This window comes from Artibeus jamaicensis, unplaced genomic scaffold (assembly GCF_021234435.1).
Source record: "Artibeus jamaicensis isolate MK-2021 breed Jamaican fruit bat unplaced genomic scaffold, CSHL_Jam_final contig_540, whole genome shotgun sequence".
NCBI lineage: Eukaryota > Metazoa > Chordata > Mammalia > Chiroptera > Phyllostomidae > Artibeus > Artibeus jamaicensis.
In genome coordinates, this window is record NW_026521879.1 from 3020036 (window position 1) to 3042151 (window position 22116).

Below are 22116 nucleotides of genomic sequence, written 5' to 3' on the forward strand. Positions count from 1 at the left end.
GATGTATAACTTACTATATATATATATATATATGTATACATATCATATTATTTGTGATATAATTGATATAACTTTTATGTCAATTTACCAAGAGTTCCTGAAGCATAAAGAGGTTAAGGAATTTGACTAGTCATACAACTAGTTAGTGACCATGATTTAAACCTCAGTTTGTCTGATTCCAGAACTTGTTCCTAAACCACTAGGCAACACTGCCTGATAAGAATCACAGTACTTTATAGCGATGGGACTGGACGCCAGGGAGTCAGCAACGGGAGCCAGACACTCCAAACCCCTGTGATGAACCTGGGCGCCAGAGGAGTCAGCTACGGGAGCCAGGACACTCAGCCCTGGTAGGCGACCAGCGTGGGGACCAGCACAAGGACAGGCGTGAGAATAGGTGGAGACGGAGAACATCAAGATACCTGAAGGAGTCTGCACCACTGAACTTCACAGGTATCATACCACAGAAGTTCACACATAAACCCAGGGAGTCAGAACAGATCAATTTTAGAAGCTGAGACTAACAAGAAGAGTCTCAAACAATGGGAAGACAAAGAAACAATCCCCAAATGAAAGAAAAAGCAGAAACTTCAGAAAGAATGTTAGATGAAATAGAGGCTAATCAACTATCAGATAGTGAATTCAAAGCACTGGTTAATATGAAGTTCAAAGAGCTCAAAATTAGCTATCAGAAACTACAGGGCAACTACAATGATCTCTCTGCAAACTACATCAACATGAAAAAGGAAATAGAAAATATCAGCAAGGGACAAGAGGAAATGAAGAATACAATTTCCGAATTGAAGAACACAGTATAAAGTTTCAAAAGTAGGATAGATGAGGTGGAGGATCAGATTAGCGAGTTGGAAGACAAAGTAGAAAGCATCTCACAGAGCAAGAAAATGAAAAGAGGCTCAGAAAGAATGAAGAGGGATTAAGGGAAATGCAAGACAATATGAAACGTAATAATATCCGAATAATAGGAATACCGGAAGGAGAAGAAGAAGAACAAAGGATAGAAAACATATTTGAAAGAGTAATGAGAGAAAATTTCCCTAATTTGATGACAGAAAAAGTCACACAAATCCAGGAATCACAGACAGTCCCAATCAACAGGAACCCAAGGAGGCCCACTTCAAGACAAATCATCATCAAAATGGCAAAATTCCAAGACAAAGAGAGAATCTTAAAGGCAGCAAGGGAGAAAAAAGAAGAAACATCCAAGGGAGCCCCAATAAGGTTAGCTACTGACTTCTCAATGGAAACACTCCAAGTAAGAAGAGAATGGTAAGAAATATTCCAAGTAACGAGAATCAGAGGCCTACAACCAAGGCTACTTTACCCAGCAAGGCTCTCAATCAAGATAGAAGGCCAAATAAAGAGCTTCCAAGACAAAAGAAGTCTAAGAGAATATGCCTCCACCAAACCAGCTCTACAAGAAATACTAAAAGGACTGCTTTAAGGAAAGGAAGGAAAAGTGAGAGACAGAGAACACAAATACAAAAATAACAATGAATAAGTACATATCAATAATAACCTTAAACGTAAATGGATTAAATGGTCCAATCAAAAGACACAGAATAGCTGCATGGATAAGAAAGCATGACGCACACATATGCTGCCTACAAGAGACTCACCTCAGGACAAAAGACCATCACAGACTAAAAGTGAAAGGCTGGAAACAAGTTTTCCAAGCAAACAGACAAGAAAAAAAAGCTGGGGTAGCAATTCTCATATCAGACAAAATAGACTTCAAAAAAAGGGCCATAAAGAGAGACCCAGAAGGTTACTTCATAATACTCAAGGGAAGAATTCACCAAGAAGACAGTAACATTATAAACATACATGCACCTAACATAGGGGCACCCAAATATATCAAGAAAATCTTAGAGGACTTGCTGGCAGACAGAGTACTTGCTGGCAAAGTTGCCCCCACAATTGGGATTAGCCAAAAAATCCACAAGGCAGACTGGGTGGAGTAGACACTGACTTTATTCCTCACATTACAGAGAGCACCAGTGAGGCAGGTCCATGAGGCAGAATGGCACCCGCTGTGTCCCGTGTTTGAGACTTGTTTTAAGGGGTACCCTGTGTCTTACATGTGACTCTAAACTACATTACCTCAGTGTAAAGAAAAGGTCAAGAAGCAGTCATAGGACAAGAAGCTACTCCCAAAAGGTGATAAGGAGGAAGTTACAATTCACTTACAAAACAATACATATTCCTTCTAGCCAGGGACCCCCTGATCAGCCCTCAGTCGTGGGAAGGAGGAGGGTCATGTCCACTGACCCCACAAGATGTCATTCCCCTGGAGTAAAATCTTGAGAGTTAAAGGGTGCTGAATGGAAAGCCACATTTAAACTTAGCATTAAAGACTCATTTATTACAGAAGCAGACAGAGAAGTTTTGCAAAGGGATATAAGTTAAAACAAACAAACATTAAAGTCGTGTTTGAAAAGATTTCTATCATTATATAAATTATACTTGATGATTTAAGTTAGCATACAGAAAATGACCTAAATATGAAGGCATTTGGAAAAAGAAATTTAGCTTTATAGCTTCCTCTTTTTATCATTCTACAATGATTATATCAATGTTAATAAAGTACCACAGGCAGAGTTCGCTTCTAAAAGTTGTATATGGAAAAAGAATCAATTGTGTATGAATCATCTAGCAAATGCTATGTCAGAAGTTTTGGCAAGGCAACAAGAAGTGGGATTTCTATGAAATCAGGATAAGCCACAATGAAGTAAATTTAAATAGGGAGTGTGCACAGACTTGTCTGTAGAGTCAGGTGAAGGTCAGATGTCCATACATGGTTATTTCAGAGATCATGTAGGAACGTCATTCTAAGGAGGTCGCTTTAAAATGAGAAATCAATTTTTCCTGGTGAAAAACAGACTTATGCTTTCTGTAAGGCCTGGTCCCTCCATGCAAATGCCATCTTGAAAAGAGGGAAAGATTTTCCCTCCCTTGGCCTGTCACCTGAATTAGTTGAAGATCAGAAACCTTACATCAGAAATAAAACAGTGCAACTTTATTAGAGTGCAGTCATTCCACTCTGACAGCAAATGCTTTATCTGAATTCTAAGTATGTGACTAAAAGTTGCACAACAGCCCAGCACTGGAACGCCTGGGGGCCCTCTCTATGGGAGAGCAGGGGAAAAATGTAGCCAACTTGGTATGCATCCTATTCCTCCTGCTAGGGGCTGAGCTGTTGGCGCCCCCTGCAGTGTGAGGTGGGCCCAGTGCCTTGTATACCTTTATAATGTAAACGGACACTTCAAAAATATTCATATATTTGACGATTTCAAAATATCTCAACACTTCTATCTATTCAACACCTGTTTTAATAGCCAAGTATGACTCCACACAAAAAGAAATATAAGATTTATATGACAGTGATATAACTACAATTTTACCTTACCGATTCTTAACTGTGACAAAACTCTTCTACAGTTATATATTTACAAAGTTCTCATTTGGTTTTCTCTGCAAAATAACCAGTTGCCTGAAGACTTCCGATGGGTCCTGGTCAAAATGACTTCAACCAGTATGTTTGTGGTGGCAAATTTAATGTTCTTCTTTCTCCTTTTCAACTGTAGACTTATTTGTTGTCACAGTCATTTGTTTTATTATTTCTATTTTATTCTGCCTTTCTTTTTGTTGAGAAAATATCATTTGAGTTAGGAAAATGTTACTTAATAAAATGGGGATAGTATTTCTGAGACTTAAGTTAATACTTTTACTTAGCCACTAGGTTATGCTAAAGGATAGTCCATTTGTTCAAGAACAAGGCTGTTTTCCAGCTACTCAGAAAAGCAGACAAATAAATTCAAAAGCTGAATATGAATTATTCAGCCATTCAAAATCTAACTGGTAATTCATTTAACAGATTTATATGAGTTTGTTTGCATAATTACTTATATGACATACTCCAAAAGAATAAATGCAGTGAATTTTTTTTAAATTAATTTATTTTTTTGAATTGATTATGCTGTTACAGTTGTTCTATTCCCCCTTCATTCCCCTCCACCCTGCCCCCCCAACCCCACCATTACCCCCCTTTAGTTTATGTCCATGTGTCTCAAGTCCTTTAGGTTCTATATTTCCCAAACTATTCTCGCCCCCCCCATCTATTTTCTATCTACTGTCTATGCTACTTGTTTTCTGTACCTTCTCCCCCCATCTCCTCCTCCCACTCCCCTGTTGCTAACCCTCCTTGAGATCTTCATTTCTATGTTTCCACTCCTGCTCTAGCTGTCCTTTTAGTTTGCTTTCGTTTTAGGTGTGGTTGTTAATAACTGTGAGTTGCAGTGAATATTTTTTACCAAATATGTCTGATGGTAATATCCAATTTGTTTTTAAAAGAATGAACTTATCATTATGTTTATTTTATCCAAATTAAATAGATATTTTCATTTGCATGTAGTCAATTCTGTTTTTAAAAACTAATATATACAGTGATGGATTGATTAATTATCAAAAACGTGAGCTTTAAATCAGATATTTTTCTTTCTGCTTCAAAAAAGGTCATTTTAAATGCAATAGTTAAGAACCAGACATCATGCATTTCATCTATCTTAGGCATTTTTCATATTAAAATTATATTCTACATCCTATAAATTGTGTTTAAGACCCTTTTAGTTTAAATTCATAAACACAGTTTACTCTCATTATTACTACTTTTCCCTTAAAAGTCTAAGGAGCACACCACTGTCATTTTCATCATTATTATTTACATCTCCCCCTGACTGTGCAGTCCGGGAGGTGGGGGTTCAAGCAGATCTGAGAAACTCACAGTCGAGTTGGGAACACATATGAAAATATACATAGCATTGGTAGAAAATTTATTTAGGTACAGTACAGAGCCCCTTATGTGATAAATCAATAAAACAGAGAATATGTACCAAAGTAGTTCACATAAACATATACATGTCCCCATTATTAAAACAGAAATTAGGCTTATGACTAAAATCTAAAAGGATTTCAAAGTCAATTTCTGAAAATGCTCTGAAGATAAAATGTATAACCTTCCAATTTACTGTTTAGTTTACTTGTCAACTCTATGTGGAAGGAGTGCTATATTTTAAAGATATATTAATCTTTTTTAACTTGACGTGTCTCTTTTTCAATTATTCATTCTTCATCTGTTCATTATTCATTACAAGATGAATTATTGACAGAACACAATCCAGCCCGAAAGGAAAATGCTATTAATCTACTGTGTGCTCCTATTAAATTATTGCTTTGGCATATGACAGATAGAGCACTTGGGGAGAGAAATGGTGAGCTGACGTTTTCTTAAATGTAATTAAGTTCAGTAAAATCCATTTATGAAGCACCTCAGAAAAAGATGGATATAGTTACGATGGAGGTCAAATTATGTTTTCTCACATACAAATATGCATATGGGTGATACTAAAATATTTAAAACTTACCACGTTGGCACCCAGAAGCCCGGACTGGGCTTGGGGACAGCACCTGTGCCGTCCCCTCCCCCGGGGACGTGCCGCTGTCCCAGCAATGTTGAAAGCTTTTAATTCTGGCTCATCATTATTATGTCCAATACTGGTATTAATTAATTTTTTGAATGACTATTATTATAAACTATTACACTATTCTTAATTATACTACATCACAAGCCAACTCTAGATATTTTCAATCCTAAAATTGAAATCAGAGATATTTTCTACTCTAGAATTTCTTCCTTTTATACACCATAAACTTCAGAGATACCTGAATGTCTGAAGATGCGTGCTAGTATCTTTTAGCAATGGTAGATAACAGTTGATGTAGCTGAGACCCGAATCACTCCTGATTGGAATCTATGGTGAGATCTTGAACTTTATAGATTAAATTGAGAGACTGTGATATATGCTCCTTGGTAATCCCCCTCATCTTCACCAGATGTCAACTCCAGAGCCACTCTGGGGGTTCTGAATTTGTCAAAGAGCACTGATATGTGATATAAATGAATTCTCCTTTAGTGCACAGAAGTGATTTTAAAAACAATAAAAATAAAAAACAAACAAAAATCAAGTCTTGAAAGGGGGCTGGATTTTCCCACCTTCCCCGGATCATTCATTCTAAGCAAGAAATTGCCAGGATCACAGCAAGGCTTTCTTTCCACAGAGGCCAAAGGCTGCAAAACTTGCCATGTGCCCAACTTCACATTCAGTCTTGGTTCTTGGGACGACCTGAAGGTTCCAGGGGTTATTCACTCTGGTACTGGCCATGCATAAATTAAGGGGTATCTTGGTGTTATAACACATAAGTTCCCTTTTTTTGTTGTGCCATGCATTAAAACAAAAAAACTAAGTTAAAACCAGGGCAGATGTAACTGTAGTGGCTGAAACACCATGTTTCTATATGTCTAACTCTAGGGAGTATAGTCTCTACTAGTCTCTGATCACTTTGGAACATCAGTACTCAAGACTCTCTGGTCTAAAAGTTGCACCAAACCAGTCACTGTCATCCAGGACTCCTGCCAAAGCACATACTCTGCCAGGTGACTAGCATGCCCTTCTTCCCCACTGCCCACCTGCTGAATTAATACTTCAGATTTCATCTTGAAAGTCAGCTGTCTTGTGAAATTTTCATGACTAAACTCCAGCTGGAATCATGTGTTATTTCTCCCAGTCCATATTCTTCCTTTTTAGCACTTGTGGCTCAGTGTTATAATTATTTGTATCCAAGCTCAAATCCCTGACTAGCCAGTCCCTTTAGGCCTGGTGTGGCATCTCACTGAGGTCTGTCTGGTTTCAGCAAAGTAAGTGCTCAATAATGTCTGCAGCATAAATCAGTGGTGAGCAGGTAGACGGATGAATGAAAAAAAGAATTCTAAATTTTAAATCCCAGGAATTCCAACTGAATTATGAGCTGAGTCAGTCTTTACTCTACATGACTACATTAAAGATGCCAGAACGTGGGCTTCCAAAATGACTGTTTCCTTTGGTGAGATTAGGTCTGATTCTGCACACACAGTCCGCCCTAACCACAGGAGAAGTGCAATTCTCAGTCCCATCCTCACAGTCATATACTCATGTGGGCTGCCCTCGGCTCAGAGCCCCGCTTCGCTTTCCTTACAGTCATCCAAAGAACCCTTATCTTGTGGACTCATCGCTTAATTCTGCCACAACGCTGGCAATCTGGGTCCCAAACCTGCAGACTCTACAGGAAAGCACATTCTTTGATTCCTATTTTTGTTAGTAAATTTAGGGTAAGCCACTTTAGCAACTGCTTCTCTTCATACTAAGAAAAATGGTCACATTCCTTCCTAGTGGGTAACACCCCTGTGCTGGGATATGGCTGTAGTGAGTCCTAAAGCGTTAATCTGAGAAACCTGCATTTTTAAAAACAATTCATTTTACTGTACTTACGAGTTCAGACCTGTTACCTCACCAGCAACAAGGGAAAAAGGTCTTGGTGGAGATGACTCTGCCCCACAGCAATCCCCCGGAGCCAGTGCCTGCACTTCCGGCGAACCTGCCAGCTCACTTCCCTCCAGCACTGATTGAATTTTTCAATCCCTCACTGGATGAACACTCACAACTCTGCTATGAAAACTTACACGATTGCCTGGGTTATATTCAAACCATCTTGTAAACTTAATACATTCTAGGTAATTTAACTATTCCTGGGGACCTGAATGCTAGGCTTATTTCAACTATTAATATATTTTGAAAAATATTACTTAATCTCCACATATCACTATTCTTTATCAATATAAGTGATGTGTAGTACCGATGCAATCAAGTGCCAACAGTATGTTAGCATGTAAACAGTTATACTAACTAAATGACCATATATAGTTAGTTATACTAACTAAATGGCCACATATAGCTATAAAGATGTCTACAGGTTTAAAAAATGAAGTTAATGTATGAATGTCATTTGGGGGGGGCACTCCATGTGAAAGCCTTTCAGTAAATTGACAAAAGTAATTCACTGAAATAAAATGCAATAACTCAACAGAAAAACATCTTCAATTAGACACTCACCCACTATGTTTCATATGTGGTGGTTTATCCATTCGCACTGCCAACTTGATTTTTAAGTCAGAATCCTGGCTATTTTTTGGAACTATCATTCGATGCAAATCGGCTGACTTGGAGCTATTAGAAGTTGGATATAATATCACCTGTGGGAGACACAGAGAAAACATCTAAGTGCACAACACAAATGTCTGAGGACTGGAACTAAATTTCCCCAGGTGTTTTCCTGTTTGAAGAGATGGTGTCCAAGGAAGCACCCCGCTCCCACTGCAGCAGAAGGCTTTCAATACGGATCGAATTTATTTTTTGACAAATATGTTTCATATTATCACATAAATTTTCTTCCTGTGTCACTTCATAATGAATTAATGGCACAGTGAGTACAGTTGAACTGACAGCTGAAAAATACTTAATAGACAACTACAATTTCAAGAATACTTTAAACTCCTCATGGCAAAGTTCAGAAATAAATATCCGTTGAAATTACAGACAGCATGCTTAAATAGCAAAGCAATTATTTTCAGCAGCAAAAATACACTCTTGTGTTAATATTTTCACTCTGCAACAGTATTAAAGAAAATCAACTCAATTACAGATGGAAAAGGTTGAGATCGTAGCACATTTTCTGCTCCACATCAATACCAAAGAAGAAATCTGCCTCATGACTACATGTCTGTAAAACTATAAAGATGATGTTATGAAGGCTAAAACAAAGCATTATTTTAATAAAATTGCCAAATTGCCAAATGATTATTTATCAACACAGGAAAGAAAAGCTGACTTTTCAGATATTAGGTGCCAAATAAATTAAACAGTATATTGTACACCCCTTTTAGTCAGCCTTGACACTATTTAGACACATCCAATGTCAAAGCCTTAATGAATATTTAAAAATGGGAATACTATATGTGAAGGATAAAATAAAGATATGAAATGCAGTGTATTGTATTATAAATAATTCTTATTTTAAACTGATGGGAAAAGTAAATAAACCTGAAATTTCTATGTAAATGGAAGAATTACAACATGCTCAGGTATGCCAAAATGGTTTTAAAGCACAACAAGACAAATGAATTTAATGTGCTCTGCCAAAAAAAAGTCTTCATTTCCATGTAGAAATCTCCAAGCAAGGCCCTTTTTCTCTCTAGGAAAGGCAACATAGTAAAAAAAAACCTTCTCAAACTATTCTCAACTTCCAAGTTGTTAGATGTACTTACTATTTTGAGACTTTTCTCAGGACTATTCTAAAAGCCACAGCTAAATTGAATCTAGCATTTCTGTACCCAGAAACATATACAGGCACATCAACGAACAGATTAAATGGCATTTGTGATGTTTTCAAAATTTATGATCATATTCTAGAATAAGTTCTTTTTGACTGCTAAAATACCCAATGAAATATTTTACAGGTTCCTTCTTAAGTGATAGTAAATGAAAATAAGTTGATAATTTTTTCTCAAACCATTAGCCAAAGGAAAGTCATTATCAATGTAGAAAAAGTGATTCCGAAAAAAATCGAAGACTGATACATATCCTGTGTAGCTATAAGCTACCTCTTCCCCAGCAATTCTGAAAAGCCTCTTCTCTTTTTCTGTCCCTAAAGCACACTTTTTAAAAAATGTATTTTGGCATATGCCACCTACAGACTTTATTCCTTTGTAATTCTCCCTTCTATGTTTATATAAAAGTTGGTTTTGTTTCAAACTCTAAATGTCTTTTAGAGGATGGAAACATTTAAATTAAAAGTTCTGACTTTCTCATTCTCTAAATGCCAATGATGGGTTAACTAAATAAGGTCCCCAAATAGCTAACTTCAGCTGATCTACAAATTAAGGATAGCCCTGGATTGAGCACCATCATTTCTGTCACAGTTCAGTTCTCTGATAGGCACTTCTAAATGAAGTCAGCGGGAGGATTTACTGCTTATCTCTGCTGAAGTAAAACATCTGAGTGCTCACTACGTGGGGACACACAAAGGTGAAAAATATAAATGGCTCAGATCCCTCAAAGAGCTCATCATCTTGTCTTATCAGGGCCAAGAGCTCGGATAATATCTGGTAATATCACTTCTTCCTATTGCCCTTCTCTCTCCAGGGTATGCAGCAGTTTTCTGATTTCATTAGTTTCTGGGTTTATTCACCATCATTTGTTTGGCTTCTCTGTTCTGTCACCTGTGTAGCTAATTTCTGTGTTAAATTTCCTGCATTTGAAAGACCTGGGTTTGTGTCTGTTTTGCTGGACTCTACTAATAAACTTGTGAACACTGACACACATAACAAAGGGAGGCTCATAGACACGAATTCTTTACACACACACACACACACACACACACACATACATATATAAAATTTCTATTGTTTCTAAATATGTTGTTTCAAAGGAACTGTACTGGCAAATAAACCCTGAACTTAGCCTCAAAAATGGCCTATAAAAGAGCTTCCAGGTTCCCAAATTGCATAAGCAGAAAGCGGTCATATTCTTTTACATGATTTAGCCATGAATGACAACACAAGGGGGGACCTAAAAAACCTGGAATTTCTTTATTAAAAATTGTGTATTGAGCCCTGGCTGGTGCAGCTCAGTGGATTGAGCATGAGCCTATGAACCAAAGGGTCCTCAGTTCAGTTCCAGTCAGGGCATATGCCAGGGTTGCAGGCCAGGTCCCCAGTAGGGGGGCACGTGAGAAGCAAGCGCACATTGATGCTTGTCTTTCTCTCTCTCTCCTCCCCTCCCCCCTCTAAAAATAAATTTAAAAATCTTAAGAACAAATGTTAAAAATTGTGTATTAATTCTTATATGTTCAAACTTCAGTCACCTTCAAGGTAAGTCTCCATTTGTTGCAATATACCTATTGAGATGCTTTTCCACTGCTCAAAACAGTTTTTGAACTCATCAATATTAATGGCTTTTAGTACTTCTGTTTTTTGTTTCACCTCTCCCACATCTACAAAACATTTACTTTTGAGAACTTTTTCACACAGGGAAACAAACAAAACAAAGTCATTCAAAGAGAGTCTGGGTGAATAGGAAGACTGGGGCATGGGGTTACACTGTTTTTTGTCAAAAACTGTTGAACACTCAGAGCTCTGTGGACAGATGCACTTGTAAATCACCTATCATGAGATAGGCAAACACACTGAGTCTTCCAAAAAATTTACTGAAGCCAAATACAGTCTCTCACAACAACGCCAGCTGGTACACTGATACAGATGGGTTCCTAGAACACTCACCTAGCACCTAGTGGGGAAAGCCTGCACTGCAAGGGGCCCATGCTCCAGAAGATAATTCCGTTTGGGAGGGGTTCCCCCTTGTATGTCAAGGAAGAAGCTCTCAATGTAGGTAGCCAGAAGGGGCAGGGAGAACAAAGGACAAAGGAGTTCTTTTCAGATGCCTAATAAGGGTATAACATTGACACACATGGTATCTTGACAGTGCCTGCCATGACTGGGTTTCATTTATGTCATTGGACAGTTATTCGTATGCATTTCCCACTTCAACATTATTGAAATGGGAAAGTTCACCATCATTCTCCTGCCACTGCTCCACTGCTGTGTATTGGATTTGTTCCAGAGTGGGTGAAGAAGGGAGGTGAAACAGTGGACAGTTAACTTGAACTTCAGTGAATAGGTCAATGGGCAGCAAAGAACCACAGCTAGACCTGATGGAGATGTTGTACTTTGGACCAGATATAAGGACAGAATAAGACTTTGTGTTCTTTCCCCTGAATTGAAACAGATGTGTTCTGTGCATAACTAGGGGGAGAAAGGGTAAAACAATTGTCGTTTTCCCTGGCTACAGGAGTGAACTATAGCAAGTCACCCAACTGCATTAGGATTCATGTTTCCACTAGTATAGAACTGGTGCTAGGAAGCACGTAGTCAGCCGAGGACCACATTATCTAGCTCCCCTTGCCTCTAAGTGGGGTCATAGTTCTATCAAATGGAATATGAAGAGAACTGGTGTCACTTTGGGAAAAGATGATTAAGATATAGACATGACTTCTTAACTCATCTGTGAGCCAAATGCATAGTAGTCCAATGTTCTAGGAAATGAGAGAGACCTAAAATGAAAAACTAGAGCCCTGAATCACCACGTGAAGGAAATCTACCCATCTAAGCAGGAACACCCATATGAATCTGTTGTACAGGTACAAATTGTTTGAAAATGTGAAATGATGGCATTTGTTTATTACAGCATCTAGTAGTATCTTAACTAGTATATTAACACAAAGTTTTGCTTCATAACTCTTTTACAAGTAAATAAGTGATTGAAAAATTTTATTTTATAAGAAAGAGTTCTACTTCAATAAGATTTAGTTGGCATTCAGAGAGGTGTATCTGATGTTGATGTTACAATAATTATAATATTTTTAATTAATTTTTTATCCTCACTCAAGGACATTTTTTCATCAGTTTTTAGAGAGCCACAGGAAGGGAGAGAGAAACATCAACTGGTTGTCTACTGGATCAAACCCGCAACTCAGGTAAGTGTTCTGTGTTCTGAATGAGAGTCAAACCTGCAGCCTTCGTTATTACAGGATGACGCTCCAACCAACTGAGCCACACCAGCCAGGGCAATAGTTAAAATATTTAACATATAAAAATTTACTCAGGAAACTCCTGTATTCTAGGTTCACATCTAAATTAATCCTAGTTCTGTACAAAATAGTTAGCCTCTTATACTATTTAGCAAAGTAGATGTTTTTCTATTTATTTCTCTTAACCTTTCTATACACACTTCATCTTCTAGTTTATTTTTGTCAGCAACACTTTAAATGTCTTGTCACTTAGCATGACAACACATTTTATGATTTTTATCTTAAATATAAAGCCAGTGTAACTTCTTCAGAATAAAATGTCAACATTACTTATCATCTTTCCTAAGGTGTAATGAAAAACACAAAATGATTTTTAAGGCTTTGTTTAAAATTCTATAAAATTTAATATATGGGGAGGAAAAACCCTAAAAATGAAGTGTAAATATATTTATACTCATAATATTAGAGTAATTTGGGGTCCAGAAAGACTTTTCTTTTAAAATATACTTGTACAAGTGGTATCTCTCCATCATTTTCCTTTTAATAGATGCATTAATTAAAGCCAAATCATGTGCATTTGTGTATCTATCACAGTAGCTGAACTTTGTGACCTATAAATACAAGTCTTTCTAAATTTCTAAACTCAATTTCAACAAATACCTGAAAAGCTAAAAAAAAAAAAACCCAAAACTAGGGGGTTGGAAATCTAGAAGAACTATGAAGGGTAGGTAAGTTCTAGGGCTAGGCGAACTGTTCACTGCCTTTCCCCATCAACAACCTAGTGGAAGAAAAAGAACACAGACCACAATAGTTGCACTCTATAAAAATACATATTTGGCACAATTCTAACTCAAAGATAAGTACAACTAACAACTGTTTAAAGAATTAGGATGGGCTTCACATAGAGGAATTACATTTCATTTGGGAATCTAAAAGAACACATAAAATTTAAAAGGCAAAAGATGTGGAAAGGGACTGGGAAATAAATACATGAGACTATTGCAACTGTACCACCCTAAGAGTGGCAACCTAGAAAAAGGCACACAATATGGATGCTGACAGTCTAACCATAACCTTTAGCTCTCAAGCCCTTCAAGCTAGATTGGTCCGTCTTTGTCCCTTGGATCTTCCTTCGGTCAGTTTCCATTGCTTGCCACGACAAGAACTTCAACCAATATAAATGCTCATTACAGGTTCTGCCACGTCAATTCTCTACTTCATTAAAAGCTAAGGAGAGAGAACACTGTGGAACACTAACTCTCAAAGGTTAGAAAAATGAAAAAGCTGTATAACTGGGACCAAAGGCCAAGAAGGCAGAAGAAAACCAGAAGAGGGTGATGTACTGCATTCAAGGCCAACTGTGTTTTAGGGAGTAAAAGTGGCCACATGGCAATCGAGAGCTCAAGCACAGTACAAACAGGAAGCTACTGCTTGGCTTAACAGAGAAGTCACTAGAGATTCCCAGCAAAAGAAAGTTTAGGTAAGGTCAGACTACGAGTATTTGAGGAAGAAATCTGTTTGAGAAGTGGGGGAAGATTTCACTTAACTCTCACATGAGCAAGACCAGGAAAGATGGACAAGTTCACTTCAGTTAGAAAGAAGGAACCTTGGGTGCAAAGGCAGAGAGGGATGAGGGCTTGACCAGGAAGGTGGGAGAGGTTCAGGAAATTAGAAGGGTGTACTGGTCCAGGGATACACTGTAGAAGAATGTTTTCCTAAGGAGTTTGTATGTTATCCTATAACATGCAGTCAAAAGATGCTTTGAAGCCAAGGAAGGACAATCAAATTGTCATACTTTTAAGTAAAGAATAATACCCCTCTATTCAGCTGTGAAAGTAGTAAGACTCCACGTGTAGTGAGGTATCCTAACATTGAAGTAAGAGATGAACTGGCCTTAAAAAATACATCTTTAAAATGAAGCAAGAAGAGACTGAAAATGATATTAGCTTGAATCCTGTTAAAATTTGTGATTAAAAATCATTTTTGCTGACAATTGGACATCCTTGGGACAAAGTGGAACTATCCATATGAGCACAGGTATTTCTGTAAGAAACCTTGACGTGTTGGATTCAGTTTACATTTTTCTCTCTCTCTCGTTCAACTGACATTTTATAGTTCAGTGGAGATTCACAATGATCATTCCTTGTGAACCTTTCAAAGTACCTTTTTGAGAGCTTAGGACCTTGAGAAAGTATGTATTATGAAAGAGCTAACTGAATTTACTTCATTTCAATAAATTTTTATTTAGTACATGTTAATAACTAGTATCTATTTCGTCTACTATCAGAAACCCTATATTTTCAAGTCCTAGAGGAGAACATTGGCAAGAAAATCTCAGATATTCCACGCAGCAACATTTTTACAGATATGTCCCCTAGAGCAAGGAATATAAAGTAAAGAATAAACAAATGGGATCTCATCAAAATAAAAAGCTTCTGCATAGCTAAAGAAAACAGTATTAAATTAAAAAGACAACCAACTGTATGGGAAAACATATTTGCCAATGATACCTCAGACAAAGGTTTAATCTTCAAAATATACAAAGAACTTACACGACTCCACTCTAGGAAGACATCGAACCCAATTAAAAAATGGGAAAAGGACTTGAACAGACACTTCTCTAAAGAGGACATACAGAATATCCAGAGACACATGAAGAGATGCTCAATATCGTTAGCTATCAGAGAGATGCAAATTAAAACCACAATGAGATACCACTTTACACCAGTCAGGATGGCTATAATAGACAACGCAACAAACAACAAATGTTGGAGAGGGTGTGGGGAAAACGGGTCCTTAGTTCACTGTTGGTGGGATTGCAGACTGGTACAACCATTATGGAAAACAGTATGGAATTTTCTCAGAAAAATAAAAATTGACCTGCCTTTTGACCCAGCAATTCCACTGCTAGGATTATACCCCAAGAATCCTAAAACATCAATTTCAAAGAACCTATGCACCACAATGTTCATAGCAGCACAATTTACAATAGCCAAGAGTTGGAAGCAACCTAGGTGCCCATCAGTAAACGAATGGATCAAAAAATTGTGGTACATATACACAATGGAATTCTATGCAGCAGAGAGAAAGAAGGAGCTACTACCTTTTGCAACAACATGGATGGAACTGGACAGCATTATGCTGAGTGAAATAGGCCAGGCATTGAAGGACACATACCATATGATCTCACCTTTGACAGGAAGCTAAAGAATAAAACAAACAAGCAAACAGAATAAAAACAAAGACACTGAAATAGAGAACAAGTGGGCAGCGACCAGAGGGGAGAGGAAAGGGAACTTAAGGGGAAAAAGGGGGAGGGATTTTGAGGAACAAGTATGAAAGACACAGAGATGAGGACTGGGGGGGGGAAATGGGAGAGAGGGGGGAGACCGGGCGGGGGGCGGGTGGGATGGGAGAAATAGATAAAAAAAAAATGTACTTGAAAAGTAACTAAATAAAATTTAATATTAAAAAAAAAGAAACCCTATATTTTCAGTATGTGGAGAAGACGAATCAGGATGTTTTTTTTCTGAGAGAAATCTATATCCTTTTTAGTAACATTTTCCAATGTTTAATACACTTGAAGTTGCTTAAATTATTTCTCCTTTGATTTAATATCAATGCCTCCTATCCTACTTAGTGGAAACAAAGGACCGCTGCTCACTCTTGCTAACACAATGCTCTTTTGTATACTGAAAGATTAACATTAAGTCTTCTGTCAACTGTGCTGCCTGGGGGAAAAGTCCAGTTGCCTTTATTTTGAAAGCTGGGAAGCATCCTGGAATTTACAATATGAAATTGATCAAACTCCTAACCTCTTACCAAATGTGTACTTGTCCTGATGGTACCACTCGAAGTATATAGTACTTTTTTTGATAAGAAAAGTGTTTTTACAAAAAAAGGGGGGGGAGGGGAAGAAAAGAAAAAAAGTTTTATCTTAATTACATACTTTTTTTCTGGCATTAGCTTGATAAAGATAATAAGTTTTGTTATTTGCATGATGGGGGGTGAGGAGAGGTCATGGAAAAGAAAAACCAAGGTGTATGAAATTATTCACAAATCTTTCTGAAATCTCTACTTAAAAATGAACCATCATATGAAGGGGCTCTTGGGATGCATTCAGCAGAGTACATTACTTGAAGGCGGGAGCTATTCCATGATACACAGTCATTCATCTGTTGATCATAGGGTAATATAGGTCAGCATATTTAATTAGGCCATTTTTCACCAGAGTTCTCTTCATATTCTATAGTAGACACTTACCATCGGTTAGTTGGTTCATTGAATGGATGGATGGATGGATGCTTAGAGAAATTAGAAATAAAAATGCAAATGTAAATATGTTACTTCATTGAAGTAAAAAAGAGAAAAAGGCTGGCCAACTCAAGTACTGTGAAAATCTGATAACAGAAAATGACAGTAGTAAATGCCAGACTTCATATGCCATTTACTTGCCATTTCTTTTTTTTTTAAGATTTTATTTATTTATCTTTAGAGGAGAAGGGAAGGAGAGAGGGAGTGAAATATCAATATATGGTTGCCTCTCATGCGTCCCCTGTTGGGAACTGGCCTGCAACCCAGGCATGTGCCCTTACTTCGAATCAAACCACAGTAGTTTGGTTCACAGGACCGTGCTCAATCCACTGAGCTACACCAGTCAGGTCAACTTGCTATTTCTAAAAATTCACAAAACTCTCATCTTTCCATTTTTTGACTATGACAGGTAGAATAACAATCTCCCAAAGATGCCCATATATGAATTTTCTGAACCTGTGAGTATGTCACTTCATATGGCAAAGGAGAATTGAGGAGCAGATGGAATTAAGGCTGCTAATTAGCAGATCTTAAAATAGGAAGATTATCCTAGATTGTCCAGGTGGGCCCAATCCAATCACAAGGGCTCTCAGGTATTGAAACGGAGGGCAAAAGAAAGAGTGCTGGAGCGATATCTGAGACCTACTGGACCAGCCATTGCTAGCTTTGGAAATAGAAAAGGACACAAGCCAAGCAAGCAATACTGGCAGCCTCCAGAAACGGGAAAAAGTAAAAACTGTATTCTCTCTAAGATCTTCCAGAAAGGAACACAACCCTGCCAACTCCACTGAGGTTCATTTGGGACTTCTGATCTCTACAACTGTCAGATAATACATTTGTACTGATTTAAGCCACTAGTTTTTAGTAATTTTTTAAAGCTCAATAAGAAACTAATATACGGACAATAAAGGCTAAGACTTGATCACAAAAGAACACTAAAAGCTGAAATTTGATAATAAAACCACTAAATTTACCTTTCAAATTTCTTCTAAGTGTGTGATTCAAAAACATCTTTACATACAGATTTCTTTCATTAGTTTTGTCTGATTACTTTAACAAAAAATTGTATGTGTGTGAGAAAGATTATTTCTCTCAATTTCTGGAACATTCTGCTTGTATGAAATCTTTCTAAAAAATATTTTCCCACTTTAAGTTTTTTAAACTATTTTATTGTTGTTCAATTATAGTTGTCTGCATTTACCCCTTATCACTCCCCCCATCCCAGTCATCCCCATCTCCCTCTCCTGCTTCCACACCCACCTTGGTTTTGTCCATGTGTCCTTTTATTTCATGTAGTTAAAGAAAGTTGTTATTCTCCTTATCATAAATCAAAAAAATAAAAAAGAATGAACAGTGAAGACTTCCTGCCAAGATGGATGCATAGGTAGGCATGCTTCACCTCCTCACACAAGCATAAGAAGGATTAAAACTAGTCTCAAAACAAAAAACAACCATAAGTGACAGAAAATCAAACTGTATGAAAGCCTTACAGCCAAGAATTTAAAGAAGACAAGGTAAAACTAAAGGAGTTCTTATTATATGATTTAGTTAAGAAAAAGAAGATCAAAAGTATGTACAGTAAAATAACAACAAACTTACAACCATCAACAATGGAATTAAAAAAAACCAAACTAAGCAAACAACTAGAATAGGAATAGAAGGACAGAAATAGAGATCACATGGAGGGTTATCAGTGGTAGGGGGGAGAATGGGAGAAATGTACAAGGAATAAGGAGTATAATTCATAGGTATAAAATAGACAGGGGGAGCTTAAGAACAATATAGGAAATGGAGAAGCCAAATAACTTATGTTCATGACCCATGGACACAAACTAAGAGGGAGATTGCTGAGAGAAGGTGAGTTTCGGCTGGAGAGGAAAAAGAAGGAAAAGATTGGGACAACTGTAACAGAATAATCAATAAAATATATGTTATAATAAAAGAATAATGCTGCTATAAACATTTGTGTACAAGTTTTTCTGTGAATACCTGATTTCCGTTTTCTTGGGTATATACCTAAGAGTCGGATTCCTGGGTTATGTGGTAATTCAATGTTCAACTCTGATGAACAATCAAACTATTTTCCATAGTAGCTCTGCTATTTACATTCCCACCGGCAATGTGTGAAGCTTCCGATTTCTCTATATTTCCCTTACTTTTTAAAAAATATTTTTGTTTATTTTTAGACAGAGGGGAAAGGAGGAAGAGAGAGGGAGAGAAACAATGTGTGGCTGCCTCTTGCCAACCCCTCACTGGGGATCTGGCCAGCAACACAGGCACGTGCCCTAACTGGGAACTGAACCAGAGACCCTCCGGGTCACTGCCAACCCACTGAGCCACATCAGTCAGGGCTTGTTTTTTAATTATAGTGGGCTGGCCTAGCAGGTATAAAATAGTAACTCACTGTCATTTTTATTTACATTTCATTACAGTTAATTTCTTAATGGTTGCTCTGGAAATTATAATTAATGTCTTAATTTATATTATCAACTTAGTTTTAATGGTATACAAAAACTTTGCTACTATATATATAGATTTATCCTCCTCATTCTATTGTTGTCACATACTCTACATCTCTATACATTGTGTCTCTCAACAGATTTGTAATTAGTTTTATGTAGTTGAATTTTCTTTAATTTTACTGAGATATAATTGACATAGAACATTAATTACTTTCAGGTGTACAGCATGATTTGCTATTTGCATATATTGTGAAATGATTGCCACAATAAGTCTAATTAACATCCATCACCATTATGGTTTTGGTTTGCCTTTCTCTAATGATTAATGACACTGAACATTTTTTTGCATGCTTTTAGCTGTTTGTACATCTTTGGAGGAAATGTCTGTTATCGTCCTTGCCCATTTTGTAATTAGGTTATTGGGGATTTTTTTTGGTATTGAGTTGTAAGAGTTCTTTATTAATTCTGAATGTTAATCCCTTATCAGATATATGATTTCAAGTATTTTCTCCTAATTCATACATTGCTTTTTTACTCTGTTGATTGTTTCCCTTGATACACAGAAGTTTTTAAGTTTGATGTGGTTCCATTAGCCTATTTTTGCTTTTGTTGCTGGTGTGTTTTGTGTCATATACAATAAATCGCTGCCAAATCCAATAGCATGAACTTTCCTCTATGTTTCCTATTGGAGTTTTATAGTTTTATGTTTTTAATAAAGTCTGAACTAATTAAAAAATGAGTGAACAATGAGGTTGATTATTTTGGTTACCAGAATGAAAATAATCATATATGTATTTCTAACAAATTTCAAGTTCCACAAACCCAAATGATCAAGGATTATTTCTTCTATGTAAAAATCTTCCCTTGAAGATTTTGAAAGATACAGGTTTGTCACTGTGGTTTTTCATGGCTTAATTAAAGATACTGGCCTTTATTCATCTTAATATATCAGTTTTATTGCTTGTAAGTTATCGATTTCATACTTCCTGGATAGAGCATATATTCCATATATCTGTATTTTTAAGACTTATCTAGACAGGAAAGCATCATTACTATTCTTTATTGATTGCCCTCAGCCATAAATTATGAATAGCAGTAACCTTTATATTTCCTCACCAACACAGTTGCCATTAGAGGACACTGCATGAGTAGCTTTATCATGTTTCTTTTTACTATTCCGGTTAAAATAATGCCTGGAATTTATAAACAACCTTTCAAAAGAATGTTTCAGAGTGCTTTGTAAAACTTAAGTTAATTCTACTAAAAGTAGTCATTTCTCTTGTTATGTAAATAACTTTACACAGGAGTTAAATGAATACCTAAGGAAAATTACTTCCAGATAAAAAAACACTTTCAATTGCATCCTCTCCTTAATCTAACACATTAGTCCCTTAATTGTTTTGCAAACATTATAGAAACTAAACTGGAGTCGTTCTTATTCTTTGGTAATTAAGTACCATACAAACTCTTAGAGCCAATTCAGTTTTATTTCTGTCAGTTGACAGTACATGACGGTAGGACGGAAAGGAGGGAGTTACATATAGCGTCTAAAAGTGAAAAACTTCAACTGCATCCTGAGACTTAAGAAAGGAAATAATCCAATTGTAACAGAATGGTTTGGGATTGGCTAAATTACCGATAAGTATTGTTATCTATTTTAAAAACCAACTACCACCCTGAAGAGTGAATTCCTATTTGTCACTTGAATAAGAAATCTAGAGAGGACTTCCGCCAAGATGGAGGCATAGGTGGAGACGCCATGCTTCCTCACACAACCAAGTTTAGAGACAATTAAATAATAGCAACAGAAAACATAGCCAGGACACAGAAAATTGAACTTTTCGGAAGTCTGACAACAACAAATTCTTCAGCCTGACCAGTAAGAGGGGCAAAACCAGCAGCTGGCAGAGCAGGGTAGCACAGAAAACTCGGTCAGACGGACTCAGGCGTGCGGAATCCAGGAGCAGGGTTGGACTTGGTGGGCAACTCAGCAAGCAATCGTGGGGAAACAGCGAGGGAGCAGGGCTGCGGGTTGACTGTGGTCGCGCATTTGTGTGTGGATAGACAAGCGAGGGAGTGGGCGATTGGATGAGAGCTAGCAGCCCCAGCTGCAAGGGACAGCAGAGGGCACCGCCATTTCCCAGCTCTAACCCCGCCTCCACATACAGTGTCATAATCCAGTGACCTAAGTGGCCCTGCCCCGGTGAACAACTTAAGGCTCTGCTCTTCACCCAGCTGCTAGAAACAGCAGAGGGGGCCGCCATTTCCCTGCTCTGACCCCGCCTCCACATACAGCGTCACAACCCAGGACCTGGGAGTCCAAGGCTCTGCCCCTCATACTTAATGGGCGCAAACAGACCAAAAATGGCCCAAGAAGATCTCAAAGCCCCAGAGCCTATAAATCTAAGCGATGAAGAAATAGCAAAACTCTCAGATGCACAGTTTAAAACACTGGTGATCAGGATCCTCACAGAACTGGTTGATTATAGCCACAAATTAGACAAACATATGAAGGCAAAACTAATTGAAAGGACTGGAATTGCACAGGAAACCAATAGCAATGAAAAGGAAACTGGGACTCAAATCAATGGAGTGGACCAGAAGAAAGCAAATAATGGCCAAACAGAAAAGAGTGAAGAAGCAAGAATTCAAAAAAATGAGGCGAGTCTTAGGAACCTCCAGGACATCTTTAAATACTCCAACATCTGAATTATAGGGGTACCAGAAGACTTCCAGGAAATTCAAGAAGCTCAGAGAGTCCCAAAGAAGTTGGAACCAAGAAGAAACACACCAAGGCACATCATAA

At 37.4% G+C, this 22116-nt stretch overlaps 1 protein-coding gene across 5 annotated transcripts in view; it reads right to left on the bottom strand.

Annotated features, from left to right (window-relative positions):
* The window catches only part of CADPS2 (calcium dependent secretion activator 2), a 621734-nt gene that overhangs the window by 271754 nt on the left and 327864 nt on the right, over positions 1-22116 (bottom strand). For all 5 annotated transcript variants that reach the window (XM_053669960.1, XM_053669959.1, XM_053669957.1 and 2 more), the window contains exon 8: positions 8004-8143. In XM_053669960.1, coding sequence (XP_053525935.1) covers positions 8004-8143 — 140 coding nt within the window. The remainder of the gene's footprint in view (positions 1-8003; positions 8144-22116) is intronic.